At 42.8% G+C, this 16,485-nt stretch overlaps 1 protein-coding gene across 1 annotated transcript in view; it reads left to right on the forward strand.

The window, feature by feature from the left end:
• crb (cell polarity complex component crumbs) overlaps positions 1 to 16,485 on the forward strand; it is a 308,733-nt gene that overhangs the window by 280,694 nt on the left and 11,554 nt on the right. Inside the window, exons 24-26 of the mRNA XM_065452373.1 lie at positions 1,712 to 1,789; positions 4,648 to 4,909; positions 10,354 to 10,622. Coding sequence (XP_065308445.1) covers positions 1,712 to 1,789; positions 4,648 to 4,909; positions 10,354 to 10,622 — 609 coding nt within the window. The remainder of the gene's footprint in view (positions 1 to 1,711; positions 1,790 to 4,647; positions 4,910 to 10,353; positions 10,623 to 16,485) is intronic.

The following is a 16,485-nucleotide window of genomic DNA, read 5'->3' on the forward strand; positions in this document are numbered from 1 at the left end:
TAATAAATGTGTCTCACATGGCCAGGATTGTTATATCTTTGTTGAACAGTACAACTGGTACGTTTGGTCACCACCACTCACTTTTTGATTGAAGCATTTGAGCATAAAGAACAAAAAAAATCTTGTCACGAAGAGGACAGCATAATGTGCATTTGGAAAGAAGATTAGTTGAACTGTAAGAAATAGTTAGAGAGCAGCATCAATTACATAACACGTTTGTGGAATTGATGTGTCCTTTTTTCTCTTGTGTTGTTCTGAGCACATGGTTGCAGGGTTTAATAAAGCAAGCTGGCTTCACTTGGATTTCACTTGGACAGGACACATAATAGGCAGGACAACTGGTGGTCATGGGAAGAATATTTGGGATAAGATGAGATTTATATATGGGAGTAAAGAGGCTACGATAACAGTGGGAAAACCCCTTCTCCTGATGTGGGCATTTTTTTTGACAATTACAGTGGCGGATATTTATGACGATGATTATGATGGGGGATATTTTGTATGATGATGATTATGCTGGTTACTCGGCTCTTTGTGACACATTTAAATAGCTAGGTAGCGTCAATTGTCTTTTCTTTTTTTATTGCATGCCAGGGCATTGTAAACAGTGAGGTACACCCTTAAGCAGAAGTATACAGACCACAGGCTGGCCAAAAAAATCAAATTTTTTTATAATTAAGACGCACAAAGTGAAATTGATGAATGCACTGAAAAGTATGGTAATGCCATGTTTGGAGTGCAGTCCTCAGTTTCAAGTTACATTCACAGGCGGAGTAGAAAATCTGCTTTATTGTGGTATCCCTTGTCCATATACTTTTGCAGGGGAGTACAAGGATGTGCATATTTTGCCTAAAATGCTAAAAAAAAAATTTTACGCTTACCGCTGGCACTGTTCTTGCTCACATTGCACACAAAGATAGCATTTCGTAGTCTATGTCATTCAGTTTAACGCTTGGCCTAGTTACTTGCCTGTGATGTAAGAAAAAAATGAGAAACTGCTTTTGTCTGTGAGAAAAATGGCTGCTGCAAGGACTGCATTAGCTCAGGCTTGTGTTGGTGCCTGTCGGCAGCTGCAGGGAGAGTTGCTGCATGTCACCCGTTCCCCTGGATCATGCGGCAACTCTCCCTGAACAGCTGCTCTCTGCAGTTGCCGGCAGGCGGGCACACAAGTTTCTGCTAGTGCTGTCGCGGCAGTGCCTTGCATCCCCATAAACAAAGGCAACTTTGCATTTTTTTCCCTTATGAACCAGGCAGGTAACTAAGCCAAGTGTTACACTGAATGATGTAGACTTCAATATACAACCTTTTTGCAAAATGGGAGCAGGAACAGTGCAGTGGTAAGCGTAAAATCTTTTTTCGAGCACTTTAAGTGAAATATACATGTCCTTGTGCATGTCAAAACATCTGTGAAGCCTGCCGTGGTGGCGTAGTGGCTATGGTGGTGTGCTACTAAGCCTGAGGACGCGAGATCAAATCCCGGCCACAGTGGCCACATTTGGATAAGTGTGAAATGCAAAAACGCCCATGTACCATGTATTGGATGCACATTAAAGAACCCCAGGTGGTTAAAATTAAGCCAGAGTCCCTCACTATCGCATGCCTCATAATCAAATCACAGTTTTGGCACGTAAAACCTCAGAATTTAATTTACTTTTTCTAATGACACATTGTGTATGCCTTCATGTTTTATGCTGCACTCTCTTGATTGCAGAAAGTCATCACGTGTGACCAAGCTCCCTGTCAGAACAATGGACTGTGCTATCATCAGGAACCTATTGGGAAGATTGCTGTGAGTAGCTGCAAGCTTTTCCTCAATTGACAACGGTAGCACTGGAAAATTCCACTTGATGTGTGCATGTGTGCAGGCATTGTTTGTCAGAAAGTTAATTTAATAATAATAGCATACTTTAGTTTGGGGTGTTTCTTTGAAGCCTGTTTTCCACAGCACAGTTGGCATCAAAAGTTTACTGAGGCATGGGTTTCATGCAAAAGTAGAATTTCCAAGCAGTTTGTGACTGTAGCAAGTAAAACTGTACAACACCATGTTGTTCATATGTACCGTAGTTTGCATGTACAGGGTGGAAATCCGAATACTAGGTTGGATGCCTGGGCTGCAGAAATATTCAGCTTTATCTATAGATTTCATGGTCCTTGAACTTTTGACGCTGACTGTACAATTAAGAATATGTGTCAGTTTACCTTTGTAGGATACTTAGACAATGTGTATTAAGTTTGGAAAATAAAAGGCAAAGCGCTCTTCGTGGACAAAACAAACTTTGCATTGTTAGCATCTGCCATATATACTTGAGTAAGGGCCGCACTCGTCTAAGGGTCTCACCTCCTCACTTAGTGGCCCAAAATTTGGCAATCAAATTTAAGAGTTGCATTTCACGCATGGTGCCATGAACCTCGCAATCGACGCAGCTACCATATGTCAGTAGCTGCCCCACAGTTTTTAGTGCGTGTCGCAGAGCTGAGCTATCTGCGAGATCGTCCCTTTTTCGTCCCATTTTTTTTTTTTTGCCGGTTCCATGCATCATTGCTTCTTTGTGCCGCAGTCACTTTCATGACTGCATAGCATGACTGCTTGCAAGAAAAGGCTTTGTTCAAGCTTTGAGTTGTATATGCTGAAGAGCATGGGAAACGGGCAGCCGGCCGTAACTTCGGCATCGACGAAAAATGCATGCATCGGTCGTGCGACGCGAAAGAAGATCTGGCCATGATGAGAAGATCAAGAAGGCATTCCGCGGTAAGCCGAGTGAATTCCGAATACAGTTAACTCGAATGTCCGTTAATGCGACCCTGACGGAACCGACAGAACTAGTCGAATTACCCGTCGGGTCGAATTAAACAAAACACGCCGTTAATCCACTTAAGCGGTGTTTTCTTTTAATGTTAGCTTCCCCACTATACAGCCGCGTTATGCGGCGAAGTATACTGAGCGGGGAAAGGTGCCACTGTTACAGGACATAGCACGCGTTCCTTATTTTACACACGCACATGCGCCGTCTCGAGTCACAGTGCCAACACCGTGACACCTAGTAAGTTTACTGGCAGGCCTTCAGAGTATTACATAGACCCCCCTCTTTTGTTGTCCCTATACGTCCCGTCGGTTTTACGAGTTTTTTCATATAACCGCCTTCCTTTTCGCAAGCTGTCCCAAAACACAGATGGCTTTTCTCCGCTTCTCAGTGCACCGCGCGTTCGCGCGTATAATTAAGGAGCGCGTACTAGGCCCCATTAACAGTCTCAAACGAGACACTCATGGTGGGTGAAATGAGGGCTCAAATCGCTACAGAAGCGTCAGAAACAGTTCTGAATGGCTGCCCGTATGCATATTTAACGTCTAGGTGCTCGTACTGTGACCGGAGACGGCGCGTGCATGCGTGTCTAATTAGGGAACGCGTACTATGCGTTGTGACAACGGCCCCTTCCATTTTTCGTATGCTTCACCGTATAACATCGCTGTATTGCCGCGAAACTGATCAGTCAAGTTTGAATTATCCAGCGAAGGTCAATTTTGACATCGAAATAACAAAATTTGGGCCCATAGAAGTGTATGGACACCTGCCGGCACCTTCAGTCAGGGTCGAATTAACAAGTCTACTCTACTTGAGAAGGAACTTTTGGGCTATGTTACAAACATCGGGAAGGACGGCTATGTATTTCTATTGAAGTGTTCAGCACCAAGACCCTTGCCATTGGATGCCAGATGGGCATTTCCACATGTGGGCTGCAATCTGACAAAATCGAAGAAAAAAAAGTGTCGCCCGTACACAAGTCTGTATGGTATGTTACGAATGTGTTACGATTAGTAAATTCCAAACTCTTGAAGCATTGGATTCAAAGGATTAAATTAGCTTAGACTGGTACAGTATTATTTTGAAGCTCTATTTTTATTTATTTGGTGAGATAAGGTTTACCATTACTGGCTGAAGTGAAGGCCAAGATACTTCTGTGTATTTAGTTTCACACTTAAACCCCAGTGTCAGTACTTCAGTATGACATCATTAAATTAACGGTATTTTCTCACATGCAAGCTGCTTTTGCTCAAGAAAAGTTCTTAAAAGGTACTAGACTGAGCCTTTTTTTTTTTGCAATGCAGTGTAGTTCATACTTACTGATACACAGTTAACTAGACGTTTGGAAAATACTGTCAAAATTGATGATATCCTCGCCAGCTGGTACAGTAAATTGAGGGTGGTGTTGCCATCTTCTGTTCATTTTTGCCTCATTTCTAGCTTACCGAGCCTCCTCATGATAAAGGTGACCGTTCAGAAGCATGGTTTACTGATACACTTAAACACTGTATTCCTTTTTAGCATTCCTTTAATAAGGGGTTTGGCAGGATATATGGCGTAACCTTGGTTTCGGCACTCTCTCTTAACTGCCGTGTATAGTATGTAATGCGAAATTTTGTGTGTGGAATAACGATACCATTTAGCTGAGTTTTCTGCAGTTTAATGCTGCCTTGGCACCTTTAATAGTTTCTGTAAATGTATGTGTTAACTTTCAGCTAGAGTTCCAGATATTGATGTGCTTGTGGTGGTAGAGTGGGTACAAAAAATGCTTTTACACCGATTCCAACAGTGTGTAGGATCTGCATGACTTTTTTTCTTTGTTTCTTTTTTTTTTGTGCTTGTTCAGTACCGGTGCGAGTGTGAGCATGGTTTCGAGGGAACCAACTGCGAGCGCCCCCGTGACTTCTGTGAGAGTGCACCATGCCTGCATGGTGCCACCTGTGTGAACGAAAGAGGTGGTTATCGATGCATCTGTGTTGACGGCTACAGGGGTGACACCTGTGGTGAACTCGTAGACTTCTGTCACGAGCCTCAGCCTGACACCCCATGCCTCTATGGGGGGCTTTGTGTGCCACATGTGGGTGGCTTCACTTGCAACTGTGATGGCAGTAAGTGTCCACAAGTGAGGTGCATGCATCCAGCCATTTTGTGTGGGAAGTGTGCAAACGTGTGTTCTTGTGTGATTGAACCTTTATATGTGTAACGCAATTATGTTATGCCTGATATTGCTATAAAAGAAAAAAAAATCACAATCGTAAATCTGCAGTCAGAGCCATGCAACAGCATTATGACGCAGTGCAGCATCAGAGTGCAAATAAGGTTACTTTTGCAGGCATTTAGGCTTTTTGGGGCTGCTGGCTTGCACAATATTTTGGGCCATGCACAAACAAATATTTGCTTTCCTCTAACTGATACAGTATCAAAGCTAGCATTTTGTTTTCATTACAGCCGTAGAATACCCATTGAATTAAAGCATTATACTGCAGGTCTAGAGCTATTTTCTTTCTTTTTGTTTTACAAGTTCAGCTGAAAAATACTTTTCTGCAGTGCATCAAATATAATGATGATGCTGTCACGATGTCTCTCTTAGTGACTGCATAAAGCTTAAAAACTAAACTTTCACAGTATGCTGGAGTGAATGGTAGCTTCATCTGTTTGAATTGCATGTGCTTGCATGTGTGTATGTGTGTGTGTGTTGCACGCACGCATGCATGTGGAGAAACCACATGTTGTAAGTACTAGAAAACTGCTTTAAGTATCAAGCTTTGTGTAACATTGCAAGTACAGTACAAGGTTTGTCTGATGAGTATCCAACCATGCATAAAAAAAATAATAAGCGGCCACCTGGTGTATTCATCCTCTTAATGCCCTTCTAGACGTAGTTGCCTCCCACTTCCCCACGCTTAACCCAGAGGTCCTTCCACTCCTCAAAACAGTCTGGAGCTTGTCCTTGGGAATCACTGTTAGGGCAGCTGTCACATTGTGCTTGATGTCCTCTAAGGTCTGAAAGGATATTTCTTTCAGGTGCCATTTCATTTTTGGGAATAGCCAGAAAAGTTGCATGAGGCCATTTTCAGAGATTAAGGAGCTTGACGAACCACCAAAATACTGTGTCGTGCCAAAGAAAAACTGAATCACATGAGCCACATGAATGAAGCTGTTCTCATAACTGCAGTTACCAGGTTTTCGAATTCCTCTGTCAAAACCCTGTCTGAATTTTGCAACCACCTGCTGCTCATGCAAATAATCTCTAAGGAATTTGCAGCATTTCTGTTGCTTTCCACTAGCTCATCAACAATCCCATGACTACAGCTTATTGAAGGCTTTGCACAGTGTGGCCCACTCTCCACAGACGTTTGGCCTTTATAAGTGGTTGTACAACATTTTTATCTTCATGCCGATAGCATTATTTCCAAATGCCATTCAAATCTTATGAGTCGCTTCGAGTGTAATGGAGCTTCACACACAGAATTTTATGTAGCGTTTTTGTTCTATTTGCTTTGTCATTTTTGCCCACTTTAAAGTGTGCCAAGGTCAGGTGACAGCACCCAGCACAATTGCTCCTGCGCAATAGCACACGCAAGTCACAAGTGAAAGCCATATCACCTGCAGCCTAAACACATCACGGACCAGTGGGGTTACGAGGGAGGCGGGCCACCACTCCGATATGCCAATGTTATGGACTCTCCTTTCATGACACACAATGTGGCCAATGTGTGCCCTATAGTTTTGTCTAAAACCAGGAAGGTTGGATATTTTTCAGGCAGACCTTATAGCTGCATACTATTGGCTTCCTTAAATTAGGATATAGCCAGCAGAAATAGTTAATTGCTGCATGTGAACTCAGTCATACCTGTACAGTGACCTGTGTTTTTATTCTAACTGCATTAAAACAAGATTCTGTGTTTACTACCGCTTTGTTTTCACTCATACACTCAACGAAAAGTTTTTCGGACATCCCTGATAATTCAGACGCCTTCGCGGTACCGCCTCGTACCCCATAGAGCCAAAGCATAAGGACGTCTGAAATTTCGGACGCGGAAGCCTTTCGCCGCCTGATTTTCCTTACTTACTGACCGCAGGCCCTAAGCGGTATTAATTGAAGCCACTACGGCTGCTATTTTATCTCGCAACCTCGAACCAGTGATCTCGCGCGCCGATCCGCTGGCAGCCGTGGTAGCCGTTTGCTGTCGTTAGGCCTAGCTGCTTCAACGTTCGGTATCAAGCTTCCTGCTGTGTAGTGCCGTGTTTTTCATTTAAGGGATTCGCCGCTGCCAACAATAGCACCGACTTCGCCTTCGGCAGCCTCGTCGATGGCGTCGAAGCGCGGAAAGCTCGGAAAGTGTAAAACGTTGCGTAATATCGGTTCCCGAAAGTCAGCTTTGCCGCAATACAGCGGTGTTACGCGGCCAAGCATATGCAATGTATTGTGAAGCATACCAAGAGTGCAAAGGAGCCACTGTCATGAGACATAAAATGTGTTCCTTATTTATACACGCGCGCACACCCACCATTCCCTGTCACAGTGCGCGTGTCGAGACACCTAATAATTGCGCTTGCTGGCCTTTAGTGCTATTTAGAACGTGGCTGTGGTGATTTGAGCACTTGAAGGCAGTTAAAGGCATGCATTAGTTTTTTGGATCTTTTTGTTGTCCCTAGGGAGTCTGAAAAATCGAACATTGTCTGTATCTTATACTGAGATTGCATTTTTGTCTGCATGTTGTAAATGTGAAATTTCATTATATAATAGCATAAGTTATAATAAATAATGGAGGTAATGAAGTAATTCTCAAAATTCCTATAGGATCCCATGCACCTAACCCTTTGAGGGTTAATTTTTTCTTCCAGATTTAAGATCTTTAGAGGGACTTACCTTAAATTTCCTTTGCGGTGACAATAAAGTAAGAGAGTTTGCGCAGGGTCATACATCTTTTTTGATGTCGTGATTGGGAACTAGTCTTCCTTATACACAATGTTTAGGCGTGCAAAAGGGTTACAGGTCTGACAGCCATAGAGACAGGGTTGAACATTGCATGGCCGTATGCTTGAATGTTTTGTCAACACTGAGCCACAGTGAGGGCAAAAAAGGACCAAGGCCAATGTATGAACAGGTCTCTTCAAACTTGCACTATACCAGCTTGTGTAAGTCTTCGTCAACCAACTAGTCTCACTGGTTGCCATGCACAAGGGCCAGCCAAACTTTCAATATGTGTAGTTAGTGGTAATATATTGATTGGTTAGCCCATGTTCCCCTGCACTTGCCTTAGCATTCTCTCAACAGTTGCATTTTCTTTAACTTGGCAACTTTTTGTTTTTATTTTTATTCTCAGTGTGAGGTTGCTCCCTTTTGTTAGTACCTGCTGTAGTTTCTTTTCTAGGGATTGTTGGTTGAACCCAGTATTGCTTTAAGCTCACGATGACCACAAGCAGCAGGTCTTGTACTGAACCACGCCTACTGACAGCAGTTTAAAGCAGTTTCTGTGAGCTAGAGCATTCCAGGAGTTTTACATCAGGGGCTCCTGTCCAAATACATGGGAACTGAGAAATCATCTTGCTCGGCATCCACTAGAATAAATTTGACAAGGCTTGTTGCATTTAAAAGAAATTCTTAAAATCTAACCATTATAGGAAACAAGTTTTTGATTTTGAGCATAAATATTTTTACAACTATTGTTTAAGACCAAAAGAAATAAACTAAACTGTCAAGCTTCGCAACTCTAACTCAGAAATAAAAAAAATACTGCGATAGCATAAACTGTGCCGATAATACGCCTAAAGTGGCCAAAGTTTATGTATCATACATGGCTCTGAAATATACTACTAATTTGCAAGTAGGACTTTTGCAGTGCCTTTGTAGACATTGTAACAATTTCACCTAAGTTGTAAACTCGTACTTCACATTTGTCAGCTCCAGATGCTCTAACAGGTGCAGTTTGCAGAACTGCGATAGTGTCTGTTTTTGGTGGAGACTTTAAAATTTGCAAACTTTGTTCTTCAATTTTTGTTAACTTACTGATTTTCAGCAATGTGTTAACAAAATTAACATTTGTGTTAATTTGATTATGGCCAATGAGATTTTCGGTAAATTTGATATTGAAAGTGAATGCATCGAACCCACGTTATTTCCGTCCAAAAATGATTATTTTCGGCCTCTTCTAGAAAACATTTTCAAGCACAAACTGTAACTCACAATAAATGATTACAGTATTTATCCTATTGTAATGTATGCCTCTTTTTCCAAGAAAATTGGTTTGAAAATTTGCACTGTGTTGCACTTGGATACAAAATCAAAATTGCTTTTGTAACAGCTTGCCAATAGAGCCAGCCTAACCAGCATCATTATCATTGCGATTGCAAAATTGTGATGCAACAAGTTCTCGTTATATGATGACAATGTGCTGCTCTCAGTCTTTGATTATGAAAACTTATTCAAGAAGGTACATTATTTTACATTAAGGTACATTAAGGCAGCGGTAACAAGTCCCATCATGACTTTTTGATGTTCCAGAGAATCGCATGGGTTGCAAGACAATTTAGGGAAATATTAGTCTAGGCATGGAACACCACCCTGTTTGCAATTTTTGCAGAGTTGTTTGATAAACACAGAATATCGAATGCAGAATGGGCAGTACAGAGAATGTCACGTTGTGGTCCATAGATAGCAATAAAATGCTATCAGAGATGATGACGATGGACATTAAGTGTAAATAAACTTTCATTCTGTGAAGTTGACTGGTTTCATCCTCTTATAATTGCCAGAATTGGAGGCATGCTGCATTATCCATGCTGAAAAATAAGCTGTGCCTGAGATTTATACTACTTCATTTGGGAGCTCTAATGTAATTTTGGCATAAGTTTTCTACTTTAAACTGATAAATGATGGGTGCTTGTTCGATTTGGCAGCATGTTAGAATCTGGCTAATGTTGCCAAATAAAATAGTGGCATGTTTCAGTGTCCTTTCTGGCCCATTTCTTTTATTTAATTTTGTTTGGCCAAACAGATAACTAGACCAATTTAGTTGGTACCCATCAGGTTGAATTAATGTAAGTTGATTATATTTTTGAAAACTGGGAGACCCTAAATGAAAATTCTTTTTGCTTTCAAAAGTATGTAAAATGCAGCTTTCTCTCTTAAATGTAAAAATTTTTTGTTCAGCTAAGTTCAGCGATTGCTTCATGCAAATGTTTGTGTTTCACATGTGTGTTTGAATACGGAAATCAGAGCTGACCTTGAGCTAAAGCCGTCTCTTAAATCGCAGGCTGTTTCTGTCCTCTTCATGTGCTTAAGTCATGTGTTCCTCATGTCACTGATAGCCCTAGCCATTACTTGGTGTATAAATTTGCATGCTTGCAGAGGCACAAAGGGATAAGCGTGATTGAGCAGTACACAGTTCAGGCTAAGACCACTATTGAGCATTACTCCTGTCAGTATTTGATTGGTAGTGTGAACGGGGCTGGTAGGTCATGTGAATGGATGCATGGCATTGAAATGGCTTAGCGCAGTCATTAAGTTGGGTCTGTGGAGTCTGATCATTTATTACTACTCTTGCAGCGGGCTACGAGGGTGCTCACTGCGAGACAAACGTGAACGAGTGTGCACTGGAGGTGTCTCCTTGTGAGCACGGCAGTACGTGCGTTGACACTCAGGGCTCGTATGAATGCGTGTGCGCCAGTGGTCGCTTTGGCCGGCACTGTGAGCACAATGACACCTGCCACCTGGAGGAGCCATGCCGCAACGAGGCTCCCTGCACACCACTGGCCGAGGGGCGCTTCTTCTGCAACTGCACACCAGGCTACCACGGGCTCACTTGTGCGCTCCTGGTGAGTAGACTGTGGTCGATGCTACGAGCATTAAGTAATTTTATACTGCAGTCCAAAGGGACGTCACAGTGTGCAGAAAGCATGACTGTGAAATACGAAGTCAGCTTTGTGTGTAGTGGTCCTCCGTGACTTTAACACAATCTTTGCAGCATGGGCCACCAGTGGGTTATGGCAGTTATTTCTACTGTACGGCTGTGCAGGGCTTTCCTGCTGCGAGTGAGATCTTTGCTAGAAATCAATGAAGAAAAATTCTTATTGCTTCTGGTCTGACATGTCGTATGTTGTCTCTCTCCACCTTGAGGAAGTTTTACTGGAGCACAACTCCCTGGTGAATCACTGGCAGGTCAAAACGTAGCTGAAGAATGACAAGTGACTGACCGGTGAATACATGATGCACAGGAATCAAGACTTCAAAAAGTGCTGCCTTAGTGAATGTGCTAAGCATTGAACACGACATGCTGAAGCGCAAACTCTACTTTACATGATAGACATGGCACCTTAGGAAAAACCATATATTCTCGTTTAAGGGCTGCACTTCTGAATCTGGGCAAAGCTATTTCAAGAAAAAATTCTTTTTATATCTGCCGCACCACTTTTTTCATGCGCACGCACCTTGTCTGCTGTACGCTTGCAGTGGTACCAACATGGCACACAGTTGGGAACCAGTCTCCTTTTCGGTTGTACTCAAAGTTGGTAATCTTTTTGCAGAAAGCCTGATTACTTAACCATTGGTGTCATTGCAAGATTCATTTCCTGGTGCCTCATGGTTTGCACCATTCCACTTATGTGCCACACCGTCTTTTGTTGATTGCTGCGTGCTGCCACGTATGCATGCTCCGCAAGTGAGGCTTTCTGTGCTTCGTGCATTTCATTGCTTCCGCAATGCCCGAATAGTATGTGCGTTTTCAACTCCAACATCCTGTTCAGGTTTCACATGAAAATCTCAAGAATTTTTTAACACTCAGCCGTTGTGTGCAGTACAATATCTGAGGCTGCATCCTCGGTCACCTTCACCTTTGAACAATGCTGCATTGGTGTGGAATGTAAAGGCGAGTGTCATGCAGCATATTAACCTCTTAGGTTTTTTTCACAGCCATCTACTAAGCACCGGTGAAATTAATATCCTGGCGCCATGCAGTTTGTCCTGTAGCACTGTCCATGCGTGTAAAGCACAAATATGTACACTGCTTATTAAGTGCTTTGTATGTACTGTACATACCGTATTTATTTGAATCTGGGCCGATAGTTTTTTTCAAATAATCATATTCCAAACTTCAGGGTCGGCTTAGATTCGGGGATTTTAAGAAACGCGCCAGTTTTTCATTGAAACTGCTAAATATGGTGCATAGCTAGTGCCATCTAGAAAGGTCAGTATCGCAGCCGCTACTAGCCATGCCAGTAGCCAGCCGTACACAATCGAGATCGCCATTTTGACCTGTGTCGTGTCGGCTGTATCGGTGTGCGGCGTTGTGTTATCGCGATGGCACCAAGCAGGAGATGCCACTACAGTGCCGCAAGCGAAAAGTTGTGATAGCTGCAGAGGCATCGTCGAACCTTCAAGCCGGGCAGGACTTCAGCGTCGACGAGGAAAATGGCCGTCGTTGGAGGGGACAACGACAGCAGCTCTTTGCGTGCACCGCAATGAGGATGACATTTAGTGGACCAAAGAAAGGCCATCACCACGAAGTGGAGACAGTTTTGGCTGACTTTGTTTGGACGCAGAGAGCAGCTGCCCTTCCAGTGACAACAGAAGTGCTCCAAGCGAAAGCTAGGGAACTTTTGAGGGAGCGAGGCCTAATGTCAAAGGATTTCAAAGCCAGCCGGGGCTGGCTTCAGAAATTCATGAAGCGCTTCAACTTCAGCCTCCGACGTCGCACTTCAATCACCCGGATGCTGCCAAACGATTTTGAAGAAAAGCTGATAGCTTTTCAGCTCTACGTGCTGCAAAAGAGAGGAGCGGCAGGCTACAACCTTGGGCAAATCGGCAACGCCGACCAGACGGCTGTCTATTTTGATATGCCAGTGGCGTACACCATGAATGAAAAAGGTGCCAAGGAGGTGAAGGTGCGGTCTGCGGGTTACGAGAAGCAGTGCGCAACTGTGATGCTGTGCTGCACAGCTGATGGACATAAACTCCCTCCTTATATGATATTTAAAAGGAAGACACTGCCTGCTTGAGAAACTTTCCCAAGAAATGTCATTGTGCGGGCAAATGAGAACGGGTGGATGACAAGTGCGATGGTGGAAGAGTGGGTTAAGATTGTGTGGTGACGGCGTCCAGGAGCCCTTTTGACAAAGAACTCGCTCCTTGTTGTCGACTCTTACCGTGGGCACTTGACCGACGTGAAGGCTTCACTTGCCCAAGTGAACACGGACCTCGCTTTCATACTGGGCAGCATGATGGTCCAGTTGCAGCCACTTGATGTCTGCATTAACAAACCTTTTAAGGATTGTCTGCAGAAATATTACACGGACTGGTTGACTGACAAAGACCACATGCGAACGGCAACGGGTTGATCAAACGTGCATCGCTATCGCAGCTGGCGGGCTAGGTAGCTGCAGCGTGGGATGACATCCCAGATACTTTGATCATGCGCGCCTTTATATGTCCCAATAAGACATATCAGCGGTCCCGTAAGAGTCGTAAACCTTGGATCACTCATGCCCTGCGCCAAGAAATAAAAATGAAAGATAAGTTATATAGAACGTTTTTGGCGACACGCACGGCTGATAATCTGAAGGCGTTCAAGCAGTTGCGAAATAAATTAACAAAGAAATTACGATCCGCTCGAAAGGACTATGGCTCTGCATTTTTGGACATTAAAAGGGGTCGTCATGACTTACTTTGGTGCCGTCTAAACTCTTTGTTGCAACGCAACCAATCCCATGCCAGCGTACAAAGGTTGAAGATTAATGACAATGATTTAACTGGAATTGAGTTGGCTAATGCTTTTAATGATTTTTTTACGCAAATGCCAACCTATGGATCGCTTCCAGATGCATGCGAGTACATAAACTGTCGTAACGATAAAACAATGTTTCTAGAACCTGTTACAAGAGAGGAAGTTGTGTCAGTATTATTAAGCCAAAAGAATAGCAGATGCCGAGACATTGACGACCTTCAGATAGGACCAGTAAAATATGTTGCTGATATTGTAACCCCCGCAGTTACACACATATTCAACCTCTGCTTAACTACATCTTCCTTTCCAGAAAAAATGCAGACCTCCAAAGTAACCGTTTTATTTAAAAAGGGCGACCAAAATGACTTAGGTAATTATAGACCTGTATCCATACTTCCTGTTTTTTCTAAAGCATTAGAAAAAGTTATGCACTCCAGGTTCACTAAATTTATTGACCAATGTAATTTGCTCACTCCGTGTCAGTTCGGTTTTCGCAAAAATAAATCAACTGAGCTAGCACTTCTACACCAAAAAGAATATATTCTGTCCCAGTTCGATAACAGAGCTTTCGTAATAGGTATATTTGTAGATTTTTCAAAGGCATTTCACTTGGTGAATCATGAATTACTCCTAAAGAAGTTATGGTACCATGGTATCCGAGGCCAGGCTGCAATGTTAATAAAATCATATCTTTCGCAAAGAAAACAAGCAGTTAGCTTACATAATGTACTATCAGAGGTAAAACCTATATTTTCTGGCGTCCCTCAAGGCAGCGTGTTAGGCCCACTTCTTTTCAATATATTCCTGAATGACATTGTTAACATTAACAAAAATGCCAAATTCATCATATACGCTGACGACACGAGTATTTTTTTTGCTGGGAAAAACATTCAGGATCTAATAGTGTCTTGCAATACAACAATGGTCACGCTGGAAAAATGGTCGAAATCTAATGATATGCGCGTGAATGAAAAGAAGACAAAAGCCGTAATATTTCGCCCGAAAAATAAGCCGGTTTCTATTCACAGTCATATTCTATATAAATTCTCGACCTATAGAAATAGTTAATCATTTTAAATGCCTTGGAGTTATATTTTCTTCAACCATGTCATGGGAACACCATGTAACTCACATCAAACAACTGGCTAGAGTAGTGGGCATGATTGGTTGCACACGGCACATTCTTCCGATGTCACTCAAACTAACTCTTTATAACGCACTTTTTTTATTCTCACGTAAATTATTGTCATCTTGTATGGGGAACTGCAACACATTCTTGTCTTCGCAAAATACACATGCTGCAGAAAAGGGTCCTTCGCTACGCCTTCAGTGTTAGCTATGGGTCACCCAGCAAAGGTCTCTTTCTTACAGCCGGTGTGGTCCAAATCTATGAATTATATCGATACCGGTTGAGCATTTCTTACAAAACAGAAATAAAAAATGGTACAAACCATATTCGACGATTGGCAAACTTGCAAGAGAAAACCACTAATTACCCTTTCAGACAACCCGAACAATGGATGGTGCCAACAGCACGCCTAAACTCTGGGCAAGAACGTTTGCAATTCACACTCCCTTCCCTTCTAAACGCTTATACATCTGCACATTTTGACTTATTCACCTGTACTCATAAGGTATTGCGTAGGATGTATATAGAAGGTAGCTCCGAACAATTTTCATCCTCAATTGTGCCGAAATAAGTCTTTGCTTCTGTATCTCATATTTCATGTATGAGAGTGTGATATGTAATAACAATCTTTTTATCCCTGTGTTTACTCAGTACGCTTGAAGTGCTCTTGCGATGTATAGCATTACATTTTTGTTCTTTTGTTTCGTTTATACGACACCTGAAGTTGAGTCGTTGTTTGTCTTCTGCTGTTGCCTGTAAAATGGGGGCTGCGGCTTTGTCAAGCTGTATTTTTTACAGCTTTTTCTGCAGCTCCTCTGTCCATGTATCTTTGAGGCAGAAATAAACTTTATTATTATTATTTAAAAAGTGCTGCATATCTAATGCGCTTGACGGTACCGAAGATAGTGCACTGTTTGAAGGTGACAGTGACAAGGAACACAGCGATGAGTCTAGCAGCGACGACGACGTTGAATGAGCTCTGCGCGTTCAGATTCAATAAATGCTGTTTGCATTTTGTGAACACTGTCCTCACTTTTTTTGTTCGGCCTACATTCGAGGTGATATATACTTTTTTTGTTGGCTTCGAGCCTTAGGGGGTCGGCTTAGAATCGGGGTCGGCCTAGATTCGAGTAAATGCGGCATTTGTACAGTAAGCTTTCATCACTCCTGTGCCAGCTGAAACATGCACTGGCGCTCTCACCCCATTCACGTTTTGCAAGATAACTCCAATAGGTCTTTTCATCGCACGACTTATGTGCAGTGCAACGTCTGAGCCACTGTCCGTTGATGGCTTCATCTTGTAACAGTGTTCTTGTGGTAAATGAGATTCCAACTGCGCTAACTCTACAGCTATGTGTTAGCAAAGATGAATGGGGTAATGAACGAAGCTAAAATAAAGGCTTCCGAAGGTCGTCGCACACAGCAGCAAGCTTGTAGGTATTTGAAGGTACAGTCAACGTCTGATCTTTCAGATTCCCTAGGTGCCGCGAAAACATCCGAAAAATCAGGCAGTCCGAAAAAATGAATGCATGCCTTTACTGCCCCCAAGAACTCAAATTGCCACAGGCATGTCCAAAATAGCTCTGAAGGCCTGCCAGTACACGTATTAGGTGTATCGGTGCTCATGACGGCTGGTACACGTGTATATTTAAGGAATACATACTGTGTCTCGTGACAATTGCCCTGTCCCACTGCATAACAATGCTATATCGAGGCGAAATTGACTTTTGGAAACCAGCATTATGCAATGCGTCGTGCTTTCTGAGCTTCAAAGCCATTGGCGAGGATTACAAAGGTGTATCCACTGCCATTGCTGGAAGACATGGTATCG

This window comes from Dermacentor albipictus, unplaced genomic scaffold (genome assembly GCF_038994185.2).
Source record: "Dermacentor albipictus isolate Rhodes 1998 colony unplaced genomic scaffold, USDA_Dalb.pri_finalv2 scaffold_21, whole genome shotgun sequence".
In the NCBI taxonomy this organism is placed as follows: Eukaryota; Metazoa; Arthropoda; class Arachnida; order Ixodida; family Ixodidae; genus Dermacentor; species Dermacentor albipictus.